The 14,911-nt window shown below is 39.4% G+C and overlaps 2 protein-coding genes across 4 annotated transcripts in view; both read right to left on the bottom strand.

Moving 5' to 3' along the window:
- spata6 (spermatogenesis associated 6) overlaps positions 1 to 6,688 on the bottom strand; it is a 35,576-nt gene extending 28,888 nt beyond the window's left edge. The window contains exons 1-5 of one of the 2 annotated variants that reach the window (XM_057841414.1): positions 6,541 to 6,688; positions 4,819 to 4,956; positions 4,631 to 4,679; positions 4,461 to 4,502; positions 4,261 to 4,388 (exon numbers count right to left, since the gene is read on the bottom strand). In XM_057841414.1, the coding sequence (XP_057697397.1) occupies positions 4,261 to 4,388; positions 4,461 to 4,502; positions 4,631 to 4,679; positions 4,819 to 4,956; positions 6,541 to 6,621 (438 nt within the window). In that variant the 5' untranslated portion in view covers positions 6,622 to 6,688. Of the gene's footprint in view, positions 1 to 4,260; positions 4,389 to 4,460; positions 4,503 to 4,630; positions 4,680 to 4,818; positions 4,957 to 6,039 lie in introns of both variants that reach the window. The other variant, XM_057841415.1, reaches the window with a different exon arrangement.
- A 619-nt stretch (positions 6,689 to 7,307) lies between these two features.
- Positions 7,308 to 14,911, bottom strand: part of agbl4 (AGBL carboxypeptidase 4) — a 754,546-nt gene continuing 746,942 nt past the window's right edge. For both annotated transcript variants that reach the window (XM_057841339.1, XM_057841338.1), the window contains exons 13-14: positions 8,076 to 8,169; positions 7,308 to 7,971 (exon numbers count right to left, since the gene is read on the bottom strand). In XM_057841339.1, the coding sequence (XP_057697322.1) occupies positions 7,905 to 7,971; positions 8,076 to 8,169 (161 nt within the window). In that variant the 3' untranslated portion in view covers positions 7,308 to 7,904. The remainder of the gene's footprint in view (positions 7,972 to 8,075; positions 8,170 to 14,911) is intronic.

Here is a 14,911-nt window from a genome sequence, read left to right as displayed (position 1 = left end):
GCTCCTTAATATGGTACTTTATGCACGTAACTTTCCCTCTGATAGGCATATGAGTGGGTACTTCTGCAAAGCCCGTTGCTGTGTTCATGTGTGTCGGGAGATCTGAGTTCCAAAGTTGGAAGATCACTGTGTTCATGTGTTGTATAGTCATAATATGAGATAAAAACATGGTTCCTACAAAGAAGAGAAACCTATTATAATGCTCCAATGATCAGTGTTGTCACTGACAACTTGAAAAATGTATTCAATTACTGATTACGCCTCAAAAAAGTAATTAGTAATTTTACTGATTACTTTATTATCAAGGTAACTCAGTTACTTTAAGAGTAATTTATCAGTTACTTTTTATCATGTTTCCTCCTTTGCTGCCGTAACATAAGAATGACAACAGAAAAATATCATTGCATGTACCGTATTGGCCCGGATATAAGACAGTGTTTTTTGCATTTACGTAAATAAGACTGAAAAAGTGGGAGTTGTCTTATATTCGTGGTCTAGACATTATACCCATTCATGACGCTAGATGGCGCCAGATATCATTGAAGCAAAAGCTGAACTTGAGGAGTAATGTTCTGTCACGACAGATCTCAGCTACTCTGAAGTTTAACTAGTTTGCATTATTTTATTGCAATGTTTTTCCTTATTCAGATTTGTTTCAAGACTACAGTTACAGTTAGACGTCACTTTGATGGTTAATGCAGTTATTGCAATTTTGTTATTTTATCACAATAGATTGGTTTATTTACAGTGGGGAGAACAAGTATTTGATACACTGCCGATTTTGCTGGTTTTCCCACTTGCAAGCCATGTAGAGGTCTGTAATTTGTATCATACGTTCTCTTCAACTGTGAGGGACGGAATCTAATACTAAAAAACAGAAAATCACTTTGTATGATTTTTAAATAATAAATTTGCATTTAATTGCATGAAATAAGTATTTGATACATCACAAAAATCGAACTTAATATTTGGTACAGAAACCTTTGTTTGCTATTACAGATACCAAACGTTTCCTGTAGTCCTTGACAAGGTTTGCACACAATACAGCAGGGATTTTGGCCCTACATGTATCTCTTATGCTCCATGTCAAATATATTCTGCTTGTTTTCCTTAAACTATGATATAAATGCTATTTTATATTGGGTTCGTTGGAGTAATCCAAACAGTGAATACGAAAAAAGATACTATTCCTTCAGAAAACGTATGCTATTTATTGCTATTTGTTCATATGACCAACATGAATAGAATCATCTGTATGAATTTCCTATCTTTGGAAAAAAACCTCCCAAAATTTTGTATGTGTGCTCATCATAATTTCCAGCTGTTTTACAAGCATTTTATGATATGCAGTATATTTAACATGTATAGTTATTATTTTTCTAAGGATAAATCAGCAAGGAGGAATGAGAGAGGTAAGCAAGGTAATGCACCTAGGCAACATAAAACACTTTTAGTTATACAACAATGATTAATAATAATTAAAAAAAATACATATTATAATTTATTTAGTTATCTTTTGAATTTTTTTTTTTAAACACCTTTACCTTTAAAGAAACGTTGTTTGTCTTAGACATTAAATCAAGTTGAAAAAGTTAAATACATAATAAGTTAATTCCTGTGTAATTTATAACATAAAATTTAAAATCCTAATAATAAATATAATTTTATGTACCATGATAATTACCAACAACAGGTGTTGATGGTTTGAAAAAAAAAAAAAAAAACTGGAATGTAACTACATTATTTTAGTACAATAGGCATCAACGGGTTTAAATGACCAAAAATAGTCATGTGTTCAATTAAGGGTTAAAGGTCTAAATTGTAAAAAAAAAAAAAAAAAAAAAAAAAAAAAAATCAATGACCAAAATTAGTCACTTGCGCTTTAAAGCAACACTTGGTACCTTTTCACCCATTCTAAAATATTTTCACAACATTTGTGATGTCGACTGAAACTGAACTGTTGAATGACACCTCTTTTACAGTGGGGCAAATAAGTATTTAGTCAACCACTAATTGTGCAAGTTCTCCCACTTGAAAATATTAGAGAGGCCTGTAATTGTCAACATGGGTAAACCTCAACCATTAGAGACAGAATGTGGAAAAAACCCAGAAAATCACATTGTTTGATTTTTAAAGAATTTATTTGCAAATCATGGTGGAAAATAAGTATTTGGTCAATAACAAAAGTTCATCTCACTACTTTGTTATGTAGCCTTTGTTGGCAATAACGGAGGCCCAACGTTTTCTGTAACTCTTCACACAATGTTGCTGGTATTTTGGCCCATTCCTCCATGCAGATCTCCTCTAGAGCAGTGATGTTTTGGGGCTGTCGTTGGGCAACACGGACTTTCAACTCCCTCCACAGATTTTCTATGGGGTTGAGATCTGGAGACTGGCTAGGCCACTCCAGGACCTTGAAATGCTTCTTACGAAGCCACTTCTTTGTTGCCCTGGCTGTGTGTTTGGGATCATTGTCATGCTGAAAGACCCAGCCACGTCCCATCTTCAATGCCCTTGCTGATGGAAGGAGATTTTCACTCAAAATCTCTCGATACATGGCCCCATTCATTGTTTCCTTTACACAGATCAGTCGTCCTGGTCCCTTTGCAGAAAAACAGCCCCAAAGCATGATGTTTCCACACCCATGCTTCACAGTGGGTATGGTGTTCTTCGGTTGCAATTCAGTATTCTTTCTCCTCCAAACACGAGAACCTGTGTTTCTACCAAAAAGTTCTATTTTGGTTTTATCTGACCATAACACATTCTCCCAGTCCTCTTCTGGATCATCCAAATGCTCTCTAGCGAACCGCAGACGGGCCTGGACGTGTACTTTCTTCAGCAGGGGTACACGTCTGGCAGTGCAGGATTTGAGTCCCTGACGGCGCATTGTGTTACTGATAGTAGCCTTTGTTACTGTGGTCCCAGCTCTCTGTAGGTCATTCACTAGGTCCCCCCGTGTGGTTCTGGGATTTTTGCTCACCGTTTTTGTCATCAGTTTGATGCAACAGGGTGAGATCTTGCATGGAGCCCCAGATCGAGGGAGATTATCAGTGGTCTTGTATGTCTTCCATTTTCTACTAATTGCTCCCACAGTTGATTTCTTTACACCAAGCATTTTACCTATTGCAGATTCAATCTTCCCAGCCTGGTGCAGGTCTACCATTTTGTCTCTGGTGTCCTTCAACAGCTCTTTGGTCTTGGCCATAGTGGAGTTTGGAGTCTGAGGTTGTGGACAGGTGTCTTTTATACTGATAATGCGTTAAAACAGTTGCCATTAATACAGGTAACGAGTGGAGCCTCGTTAGACCTCGTTAGAAGAAGTTAGAACTCTTTGACAGCCAGAAATCGTGCTTGTTTGTAGGTGACCAAATACTTCTTTTCCACTCTAATTTGGAAATAAATTCTTTAAAAATCAAACAATGTCATTTTCAGTTTTTTTCCACATTCTGTCTCTCATGGTTGAGGTTTACCCATGTTGACAATTACAGGCCTCTCTAATATTTTCAAGTAGGAGAACTTGCACAATTGGTGGTTGACTAAATACTTATTTGCCCCACTGTATATCTTGAGGGGGTCTGTATCGCTTTTACCGGCACTAATTAACTTTGAGGAGGGTGGCAGGAACCCTGCCACACAACAAACTACAAATGTGCCGATAGCTTTACGGCATACGTTACTCCCCTCTTTCCCCATTCATTATAAAGACGGAAGTCGATGCGTACGCTTTCGTGCAAATCCTGTAAAGGTGGCAGAGCAACAAGAGACAAACGGTTTTGTCTGGGGAGGAAAAAAAAAGGCAGGCTAGCAGGATTTACAGAATAAACATTCGCATTGCTTTCACTCACTGGCATGACGCCCCACCTCAACTGAACTCGACAAGTTCAGGTGGGGTGGGGGTGTTAGCCACACATTTGCTAACCGTCATTTGCTATTGTTTAGCCACAACTGGATTCGTTACCTCATTAAAATTCATCCTTCACACAGCTGTTGGAAACAGAAATGTTGTTTAATCCATCTGCAGGCGACTGGGAGATTGATTTTTGATTGATTGATGATTTTACGACATTATGGCTGTGCGCTGGTCCTCATGGGAAATGCAGTCTTCCCTAAGGCAAAACTCTATCGCTTTTGTCCACAGGTGTCGCTAAAACCGACCAAAAACTGAAAAGCTACCAAGTGTTTCTTTAAAGCGCCAACTTCTGAATAGCTGAATGTTTTGAAATGACAAAAAAAATGTTTGGCTGTGTGAAGGCAGCCTACATATAACTTGGAGGACGTTTCCATCATCGAGACATCTCTCAAAATGGAGTCTTCAGCGGCACTCAGACAAGGCCCAGGGTTCAGGAAGTCTCGGCTGTTTTGCTCCATGGTGGCTAGCGTCTTATTCTCTGACACGGCATAAATTAAAATACACATATAAACACATGGCCTTTTGGACATAACACACTCAAAATGCTCACCTGGAGACACCGACTGAATCAGCTGAAAAGATGTTGTGTCAGCTAAGAGAGAAAAAAAGCACACATATAGGAACAGTCCGTGCAGATAGAAGCTAATAGCTTGTATGCTTGCACAGCACAGGAAGTAAGACTCAAGAGATTAGGAGGGAAATCTCAAGAGGGCCATTTACCTTTTAGCAGGTCAGCGACTGCAGAGGGGTCAACAACATCGGTGTAAGTCTGGTGTTGCACGTTGCGTGGTGACGAAGCAAATCGATACGGTAAACAAGGTTAGACTGACAGCCTGGTAAAAGGCCTCTCCCATCAGCTGTATTATATATCAGCAACTTAGGTTTTAAGTCAGCGTCATCATTCTCACCTTTTCAAAAACCAGACGCTGGTTGAAGTGTAATGGGAAGCGTGGCGGAAAACAGGAAGTCTTCCTACACTGACCCATAATACAAACACTTAAGAAGATATCGCCTGTCTTGGGGAGGTCCACGCCCTGACACGTGACCTACAAATTCATATGAAGGTGTTCATGAAGGTGGGATACACACTTCTAACAGACTAATTAACTAAAGGTGGATTTTTTTTTTCATTTGAGTAATTGGAAGATTTAATTTGGTCGCACAATTCGAAAGTTAGTGTTATATCAGTTAATTACTGGCAGCTCCTCTCTTCTCACCTCTCTGTCTGTGACTGTCACCTTATGCTTAGCTATTATTAACCTTTAGCTTAGTTTAACAGCACACTAATGGAGAGTAGACCTTTGAACAATGCAGGACAAATGATGCAGATCGCTTCTGAACTTCCGAGATTTTAGTTCATGGGATATTTTAGAACTTGCGTGGCTGTCTGTGCTGGTGAGTGGTTGTCTCACCCGATCCTGCAGCGGTGTGCTATAGGCACTCATGTTGCCAAATCCCCAGTAAGGAAAGTAGCTTTCGGTTGTTCTAAAAATTACTAGGTGACATAATCTAATTTGCATAATTGGCAATTTGCATATAATTGTAATGGATATTGTAGGAGAGAGGAATAACATCGTGGGAGAAGTAAAAAGTGAGTTAAAAAAAACAAACAAAAAAACGGATCAAGACGCTAGATTTGTCGCTAGCCGCATTTGACAAAAAAAAAAAGTCGCCAAGAGATTTTGGAAAGTTGCAAGATTTAGCGAGAAAGTCCTCAAGTTGGCTGATGGTATGGAGTTCAGCCTTTACCGTGTGGAGTGGACTAAACCATTTTCAGAGAACGGCGGGGTGAGAGAAAGATTCCGATATTTAAATACCACATTATTGTGCTACTAAAATGACAGCTGAATATATTTTACTTTGAATTAACTCTACAGCTCCAACAATATTTATTGTGGCCCAAATTATTGGGGGGGTGGCAGGTTAGTTGAGGAGGGGGACGTGTCCCATCCATCCCCCCCGGAATATCCGCCCTTGAATCATACCCATTCATCCAAATGTGAATTAAAATGAAATGGATTAATGTTACAATAATAATTTGTTTCAAATAATTGATTTAGCACTGAATAACGCCAAACACTTATGTATTTAATATCTTTAATATCTCTTTTCATTTTTGTCACACATACCTATGATAGATGACATACAGCTGCATCTGTAGTTTAAAGTGAAGATTCCACCAAAACGATTTTTTTCTATGAGAACCATTAATTCAGGTTTCCCTACATGTGAGGAAATTATGGGATGTAGAATTGCAGCCACATCTCTTAAAAATATTTTTAATTCAATTATAATTCAACACGTTATGTTACATAATTTATAGCAAGTTTAAGTATTGGGAGTAGCTTAATGCTATTTTGGCAAGTGCACACAGGCACGCAAGTACAGCGCATGCGCAAATCTCTGAAACAGGAAGTGGGGCGGACACTGAAATGCCTGCATTTTTCTTATGAAAATATAATTATCTTCCGTTTTAAAGTTTGTCATTTGCATGTGGTATAAGTATGATGCTAAAATGCATTTCACTCGCTACAAGAACTTGACGTAAATCCCCGGAGTGAGATTTGCCTGAATGTTAAACTTGCTACATAACAAAACGGCTTATTTTTGCGTAGTAATGGTGCACTTACTGAGTGAATGTCCAACAACACCGTACATTTCCAAGACTTTCCGCGCCGTCGCGAAAAGGAGACCTTCTTCATCGTGGCCATTTAAGAACACTTTTGACAAAGACAACTCGTTGTCATGGCTACCAAACAGAAGGAGTGAATGGTGTCAGCTAATCATGTGACCAAGATGTCTGACCTCACACACGACTCAGCTGTTGACTTAAAAAAAAAAAAAAAAAAAAAAAAATTAACATTTTTTTTTTTTTTAATTATTTATTTATTTATTTTGTTTTATAATTAATACGAAAATATTGAATGGAAACATACTTTGCTTTTGCCTAGAAAATATCAATTAAGAAATAAAGAAATCACACTCAAAATACTTCACAGGTGTTGTCCTGTAAAGGCAACGATGGTAAAATTTTAAATTAATATTAGGACATTATGTTCTTTCTTTGCAAATGCAGAGGAAACCGTTTCCCTCTGTTTTGAGAGTGTACTTACATCTTTTGGGGTTACCTGAACAATTTTACCAACTCCAAAGTAGAGCCACCATTGAAAATGTTTTTAGACATATTTTGTTTGACCTATTAAACCTTGAAAATCTAGAAATAGATAAAATACATGTTATGAATCTCAATTTTGGCAAAAGTCCACATTCACTGTGTAAAATATGTCAATCAAAGACCAAATTTTCATGTTTTTGGAAAAATGTTTTCTTTATACTTGGGTGGTTGAAGTTTCTCTTTGAATCCCAAGGCTATAAGGACCAAGACACTTTGCAAACAATACAGCTTGTGTTGAAAATAACCCCCTTTAATTTATTTCATGTTAATTTGCTGACTGTGTGTATCAATCACCCCATGTTTGTATATTGTATTTGTATTTGTTCTAAGGTTAAAAATATATTGTTTTTCATTTAAATGGAGCGTAAAGAATACCAGGCATAATGTCACAAAATTCAACAAACAGAAATTACATCAAATAAATATGGAGTGTCATAATCAGGTTAGCTGGTTAACCTTCAGCGATCACGAATACTAGTAAAATGTAGTAACAAATAAGTTACAGATCTTTACAAAACTGTTGTGTTTGATTGATGAACTACCTAATTGTATTTTCTGCCAAAAATATTGCATCACTGGTGTCTTTTGTATACATTATTTTTGCAATAAGAAAAGCAACACCTTTATACAGTAAATTTAAGACATCAATATGCATATTTAAAGAGCTTCGGAAGGCATGCATTTACATATAATCATATGAATACAATTTGGAGCAAATGAAGTTTTATTCCATGAATGTCTCGAGGCAGAAAGATGTTGATCTTGTCAAAATGATGAGCAGTGAATGCTCCTCCTGGTGCCATGGTGCTGTCTGTGTCACTAGTCCCTGACATGCTCTTTCTCTCTGTCCACTACATCGCCATCTACTGGAGACGTCACTTCAGAACTGTGGGCAAAATCGTATGAACCGACATAATTGTTAAAGATTACAAAATTGTATGTAGTAATTTAAAGAGTAAAGGAAAAATAAATCTTAACGGGCCCCATTACCTTTGAAGGTGACTTGGCACATTGTCTGCGATTAGGTTGTTGAGTTTGTAGTAATCCAAGAAGGTCCGAGCCACATTCATGCCCAGCCTCATGTCTGATGATATATAGTTAAGTTGTTCGTCTTCCTCAGGGAAACACATTGTGAAAATCACAAATATTGGTCATTGCCATATCACACAGGATAACCATAAAACTATGACGCGCAATCAGCATCAGGCACAACATGCATGAAAGTGGTCCAACTTGACCACTAAGTGTGAATGAACATTTGAGTTTTAAAAAATCAGCACATAGCAAACTGATAAAACTGGTATGTGAGCAGACCCAGAGTGGCTAATCGGGAGGATCGGGACGAATCCCGGTGGGCCAGCCAGACAGGAGGGCCGGTCCAGGTTACACAAATCTTTAATACTATTATAATGTTTGTTTTGTATTTATTCATGACAGTGAGTATTACTCAAAGGCTGTTACCGCTGTCCCTTGGGCCGTCAAAAAAAAAATATATATATGCCCTCCATAATTATTGGCACCCCTGAAGAAGATGTGTTTTTTAGCTTCTAATAATTTTTTATTCAAATAATATGGGACGTTAATGGAAAAAAAGAGAAAAATCCAACCTTCAATACAAGTGCATTCATTCAGTGGGGAAAAAATCCCACATAAAGAAAAACTTATTTGACATCAAATAATGTGTGTCACAATTATTAGCACCCCTGGTGTTAATACTTTGTACAACCCCCTTTTGCCAACAAAACAAGGTCTGTGGACTGAGATGGCCATGGGAGGGGCTTGATTTTGTGTCTGTTGAACCATTTCTGTGTAGATTTGGCCATATGGTTTGGGTCATTGTCTTGCTGAAAGACCCAGTGACGACCCACCTTCAGCTTTCGGGCAGAGGGCAACAGATTTTGATTTAAAATGTCCTGGTATTTCAAAGCATTCATGATGCCATGCACCCTAACAAGGTTCCCAGGGCCTTTGGAAGCGAAACAGCACCACAGCATCACTGACCCACCCCCATACTTCACAGTGGGTATCAGGTGCTTTTCAGCATGCGCATCTTTCGTGGCACGCCAGACCCACTTAGAGTGTTTGTTGTTGACCAAAGCACATGGTCCCAGTTGAAGCCTGGGACCGTGTGTATTTTTGTGTGAGACCAAGATTGAGCTTTTTGGCAACAAACACTCTAAGTGGGTCTGGCATGCCACAAAAGATGCGCATGCTGAAAAGCACCTCATACCAGGGGCGCTAATAATTGTGACACACATTATTTGATGTCAAATACATTTTTCTTTATGTGGGATTTTTTCCACACTGAATGAATGCCCTTGTATTGAAGGTTGGATTTTTCTCTCTTTTTTCCATTAAGGTCCCATATTATTTGAATTTTAAAAAATATTAGAAGCTAAAAAACACATGTTCTTCAGGGGTGCCAATAATTATGGAGGGCACTGTATATATACACAGTATATACAGTGTATCACAAAAGTGAGTGCACCCCTCGCTTTTCTGAAGATATTTAAGTATATCTTTTCAAGGGACAACACTGACAAAATGACACTTTGACACAATGAAAAGTAGTCTGTGTGCAGCTTATATAATGAAGTTCATTTATTTTCCCTTCAAAATAACTCAAAATATAGCCATTAACATCTAAACCCCTGGCAACAAAAGTGAGTACACCGCATGGGAACTACGTACATCCTCAAATGTCCAAACTGAGTACTACTTGTCATTTTCCCTCCAAAATGTCATGTGACTCGTTACAGGAGTGCTGTCAGCATTGCTGCAGAGATTGAAGAGGTGGGGGGTCAGCCTATTGGTGCTCAGACTCTACATCAAATTGGTGTGCATAGCTGTCACACCAGGAGGAAGCCTCTTCTGAAGATGGTACACTAGAAAGCCCGCAAACAGTTTGCTGAAGACATGTCAACATAGCACATGGATTACTGGAACCATGTCCTATGGTCTGATGAGACGAAGATTAATTTGTTTGGTTCCGATGGTCGCAAGCATGTGTGGCGGCGACCAGGTGAGGAGAACAAAGATAAGTGTGTCATGCCTACGGTCAAGCATGGTGGTGGGAGTTAACCCCCCCCCCCCCCCTTCAATCTCTGCAGCAATGCTGACAGCACTCTTGTAATGAGTCACATGACATTTTGGAGGGAAAATGACAAGCAGTACTCAATTTGGACATTTAAGAATACGTAGTTCCCATGTGGTGTACTTATGTTGCCAGGGGTTTAGATATTGATGGCTATATTTTGAGTTATTTTGAGGGGAAAATAAATTAACTCTATTATATAAGCTGCACACAGACTACTTTTCATTGTGTCAAAGTGTCATTTTGTCAGTGTTGTCCCATGAAAAGATATACTTAAATATCTGCAGAAATGCGAGGGGTGTACTAACTTTAGTGATACACTGTATATATAATTTTTTTTTTTTCCGGACGCATCCTGACATGTGCAGGCGAAAATAAAAAACGCAGCTCCGCCCGCTAATCGGAGTCTGTTTTGAGCCAAATTAGCTACTAGCTTGGTGCTCGGATCATGGATAAAAAGAGCAAGGGTGGAACTGAAAAAATAAGAATTAAAAAGAGGAAAGCACTTGTAAAATAAGCTGAAAAATGTGCAAAAATAGCAATTTTTTAATGCAACGAGCTCACGGCCTTAAATGACAGAGGATTACAACTAAAGTAGTAAGAATTCAACTTGCACCGTGTGATACGACAACAACACGTAACTGTGGAATCTTCGGCTCGTAACACCTCACAAAGGAAGATGCGGAGGAAACTCATTTCGGCCGCTTGTATCCGGGATCTTGTTCACAGCTCGTGACCATAGTTGAGGGTAGGAATGTAGATCGACTGGTAAATCAAGAGCTTCGCCTTCCGGCTCAGCTCCTTCTTCACCACTACGTACCGGTGCAGAGTCCGCATTACTGCAGACGCTGCACCGATCTGCCTGTCGATCACCCGCTCCCCACAAAACACGTGTAGACTGGTTGAGCACTAATCCGTACCCACAGATTACTAAACTGTACCCACAGTTTAGCAATCTGTACCCACAGTTTAGCAATCCATACCAACAGTTTACTAATCTGTACCCACAGATTACTAAACTGTGCCCACAGTTTAGCAATCTGTACCCACAGATTACTAAACTGTACCCACAGTTTACTAAACTGTACCCACAGTTTACTAATCTGTACCCACAGATTACTAATCTGTACCCACAGTTTAGCAATGACCCGGAAACTGTAGTCACCAATGTTTGGCGGGGACTCCAAACGCCGAGGGACCGACCGAGCAAGCACCTGCACCTTTTGCCCTCGGCGAACAAAGGGGTTTTAAAAGGTAACTATTGCACATTTTCTTTGGTAGCCGTCTACATTTTCAGGTGTCATCAATCAATATGGCATTTTGTGTGTTAGTAGCCGCTAATGCGGGTAAATCGGGTAACTTGGAAAAACATGCAAACAGAATATCCCTATTTTGAATAATATAAAGCGGGCCGGTCTGAGACAATTCCCGGGCTGAAAATGAGTCTCACTCCGGCCCACCGTATGTGAGTGGTGCTCGACTTCAAGAAAAATTGCAACCACTATCACTGAGTGTGATATGGTTTTGGATCAATATAGTCCATGTTTTAATATACTATATGACAGTAACCCCTGGAAAAATCTTAGTGGAGCAGCACTACAATTATCGAGTAATTAAGGATGTTTATTTATATGATGTATTCAAAACAGCACATCCCTGCATTGATTTAAAACACACTGCCTGAAACCTATGCTGTTCCCGATACATTGTGAGCTACAATCAATAACTTGGGAGCGGTGTAAATCCTCAAGGAACAACGTAGCTCATCCAGGATTAAGCGACGCAAAAGCTAACTATATGATGGCGCCATGAATCAAACATAAGCAATTACTTATACGCCGAGACCTACTTTGAATTCACGGCTGAGCGCACACATCACCATCCCTCAATACATTCGAGAAAAAAAAAACATCAATAACTGCTTTGCTTTTCTAAAAAGGCTGAGGGCCAAGGAGTGTTGTTGCTCAGTCTGGGATCATTAGGCTTGTGGGCCAAGTAATGATGGCAATCAGGTTGAGATAATGAAGAAGTAGTGAAGCACACAAAGACGACCATGTGTCCAATCACAAAGAACGAGAGGATGCGGAGAACGCAGATAAATAAGGACAATATCCGTAACACACCGTACATTTCACCTGAGGCGAGGCCGCCTCTCTATCTAAACTCCCATCATCCATACATATTGCACGTGGAAACCAGACAAATATAAAACACGGGATAGTTTATCTTGGGGGTCATGTCCATTCTTCATTACGCTGCTACATGATGGAACTATGCGGCGACATCGTTTGTCTCCTTTCCACGCCATTACCTTGTTGGTGATATCCGTCGAATCATCTGTCTGTCAGAGAGGAGTTTGATTGAAACAGCCGGCATACGGATATAGATTTTTGGATGGTCGGTTTTACATCTGTTGGATGAGAATGACCTGAATGACCAAAGATGTGTACACAACTGATGTGAACCAATGCTGTGACATGATGCATTGATCAAAAACGTGAATGCTACAAGTACAAGACTAGTATTTAAGTAGATATTTTGTTGGTTTATGCCTTGGAGTTTTGACTACAATAAAAAGGTAAGTATGGAACTAACCATGGCTTTCACAAGATAACATCATCAATATTACTAATATTCCGTTACAGTACACGTGGGGTTTTTTAGGTGCCGTAGTAGTCCCACATAGCAGACCTAAATTCAAAAGATGTTGAGTCAATTATCTGCTGTCGATCTTATATCGTTGACTCAACGGTGACACTTGACGTTGACTTGTCATCAATTTTGCACTCTCGATTAATGTTGTTCCAACGTTGAAATTCTTACAAAACCTAAACATCATTTCGATTATTAACACTACAACTACTAAGGTTGGATCAGTTGATACAAATCACTTTTTTAACCAGAGAAGGATCGTCTGACCCTAATCAGCATATCTTTTTTGAGATTTATTGTCCTCATTAGTGATTCCCATTCACACTCGCAAAACCACAGGGTTCAATTGCTCCAAGCATCTTGAGTGTTTGCAGGGCAGGGGTGCCTTGGCTGATGGGGGAAGGGTAAATTGGTGTTATTCTAGCCGGCCTGTTGTCACTTTCAAGGCCAGAAGACAGGTTGTCTTGAAAAAGCCACCATAAAATAGACCAAAATGACAGGATGTGACTTTTCTTTTTAAGTGTTTACTTGTCCCTTCAACTCTTCCAGTTTTATCCTCTGTGTAAACCAAATGGAACATACTAGTCAGGTTTTCTTTTCTTTTTTTTCTTCATGCATGCAACATGCAACTTCATGTGTGGAAGCATATTGTGGTCAGACTTACAGTATATCTCATATACTAGTACTGTATGTGTATGTAAACTGTATGGAGACAGAAAGGTGCCATTGGATGGTTGTCTGAGGCAATGAACACCTTTAGAGGTCATTTTCTCTCCCCCTGGACAAAACAGTTGTTGCTTGTCGGACAGTGGACCGCTCAGGCAGGCAATTGGGCGGACAACCTTTTTACATCTTCCAAAAGCTGCAGTTTGCCTACACTGCAAGGGACGGTGTATTAAAAACTAAACTTTTTTATATGGCGACATATGACACTTTGCCCTTTTCCCGGGGGTAGGTGTTAGAGGTTGTTGCCCAAGCAATTTTTCCTTCTGCGCCTTCTTTGCGCTCACATTAGAGTGAGCCAATTCCTTTGCAAGACCCACCAAGAATCCCACCCCTCTCTCTTATATTCAAGATGCTAATTACAGCTATCCGAATTGAACCCCCCCCCCCTCACACCGAGGCACGACTCTACAGGAGTGTGTTTGGGGGTGACCTGCTTGTTTGCTTCTTTGAGTGGTCTATTGTTTGACAAAGCCCGTAGTCAGTTTGGTATCGGGGTCATTTGACGCCTTTCTGGTATTTCCTTGTAGCCAAAAAAACCCCCCGGGAGTTCTAGTGTTAATAATATTGGAACAACGTTGAATCAATGTTGTTTTCCTTCATTTTCATGATGGGTTGCAACAAAATCCGACACCCGCTACGGCAACTTTGTAGAATAGTTTGTCCACCCCTGGTCTACAAGGACAACGCCAACTTGGTGATAATACACATTCTGCAGGAAAACAAAACATTATTTTCAATGATTAAATAAATACCCACCTGGACGCCACGAACTGTATGTAAAAAAGTTGTCCGAGACTTTAGAGGACGCTCGCCATTAGCATTAGCCTAATGCTAACGCTATGAGTTACATGGAAGCTCATGGAACAGTATGAGATCTTCTATCACTCCAAAGCAGATGACACACAACTCTACATTTCTGTGTCCCCGCATGATTACAGTCCGTCAGTCTCTCTGAGTAAATGCATTCATCAAATCAATGATTGGATGTGTCAGAATTTTCTCCAGCTAAATGTGGAGAAGACAGAAGTGATAATTTTTGGGCCAAAAAAGGAAAGGTCAAAGATAAACACGTACCTTGGCACAATGCCACTTACAGCTACAAATCAAGTCAGAAATCTTGGCGTAATTATTGACTTAGACCTAATATCTGGTAGCCATCGAAAGTCTTTCACTAAATCTGCTTATTCCCACCCACAAAATATAGTCAGAATTAAGGGGCTTATGACTAAACAAGACTTGGAAAAACTTATGCATGCATTCATTTTCAGTAGATTGGACTATTTTAACGGTATATTTACAGGTCTTGATAAAAAATCAGTCGGGAAGCTGCAGCTAGTACAGAATGCTGCAGCCA

Source organism: Corythoichthys intestinalis, chromosome 7 (genome assembly GCF_030265065.1).
Source record: "Corythoichthys intestinalis isolate RoL2023-P3 chromosome 7, ASM3026506v1, whole genome shotgun sequence".
Lineage (NCBI taxonomy): Eukaryota > Metazoa > Chordata > Actinopteri > Syngnathiformes > Syngnathidae > Corythoichthys > Corythoichthys intestinalis.
The sequence above is the reverse complement of the archived record's forward strand: the minus strand, read 5'-3'. Positions and strand labels throughout refer to the sequence as shown.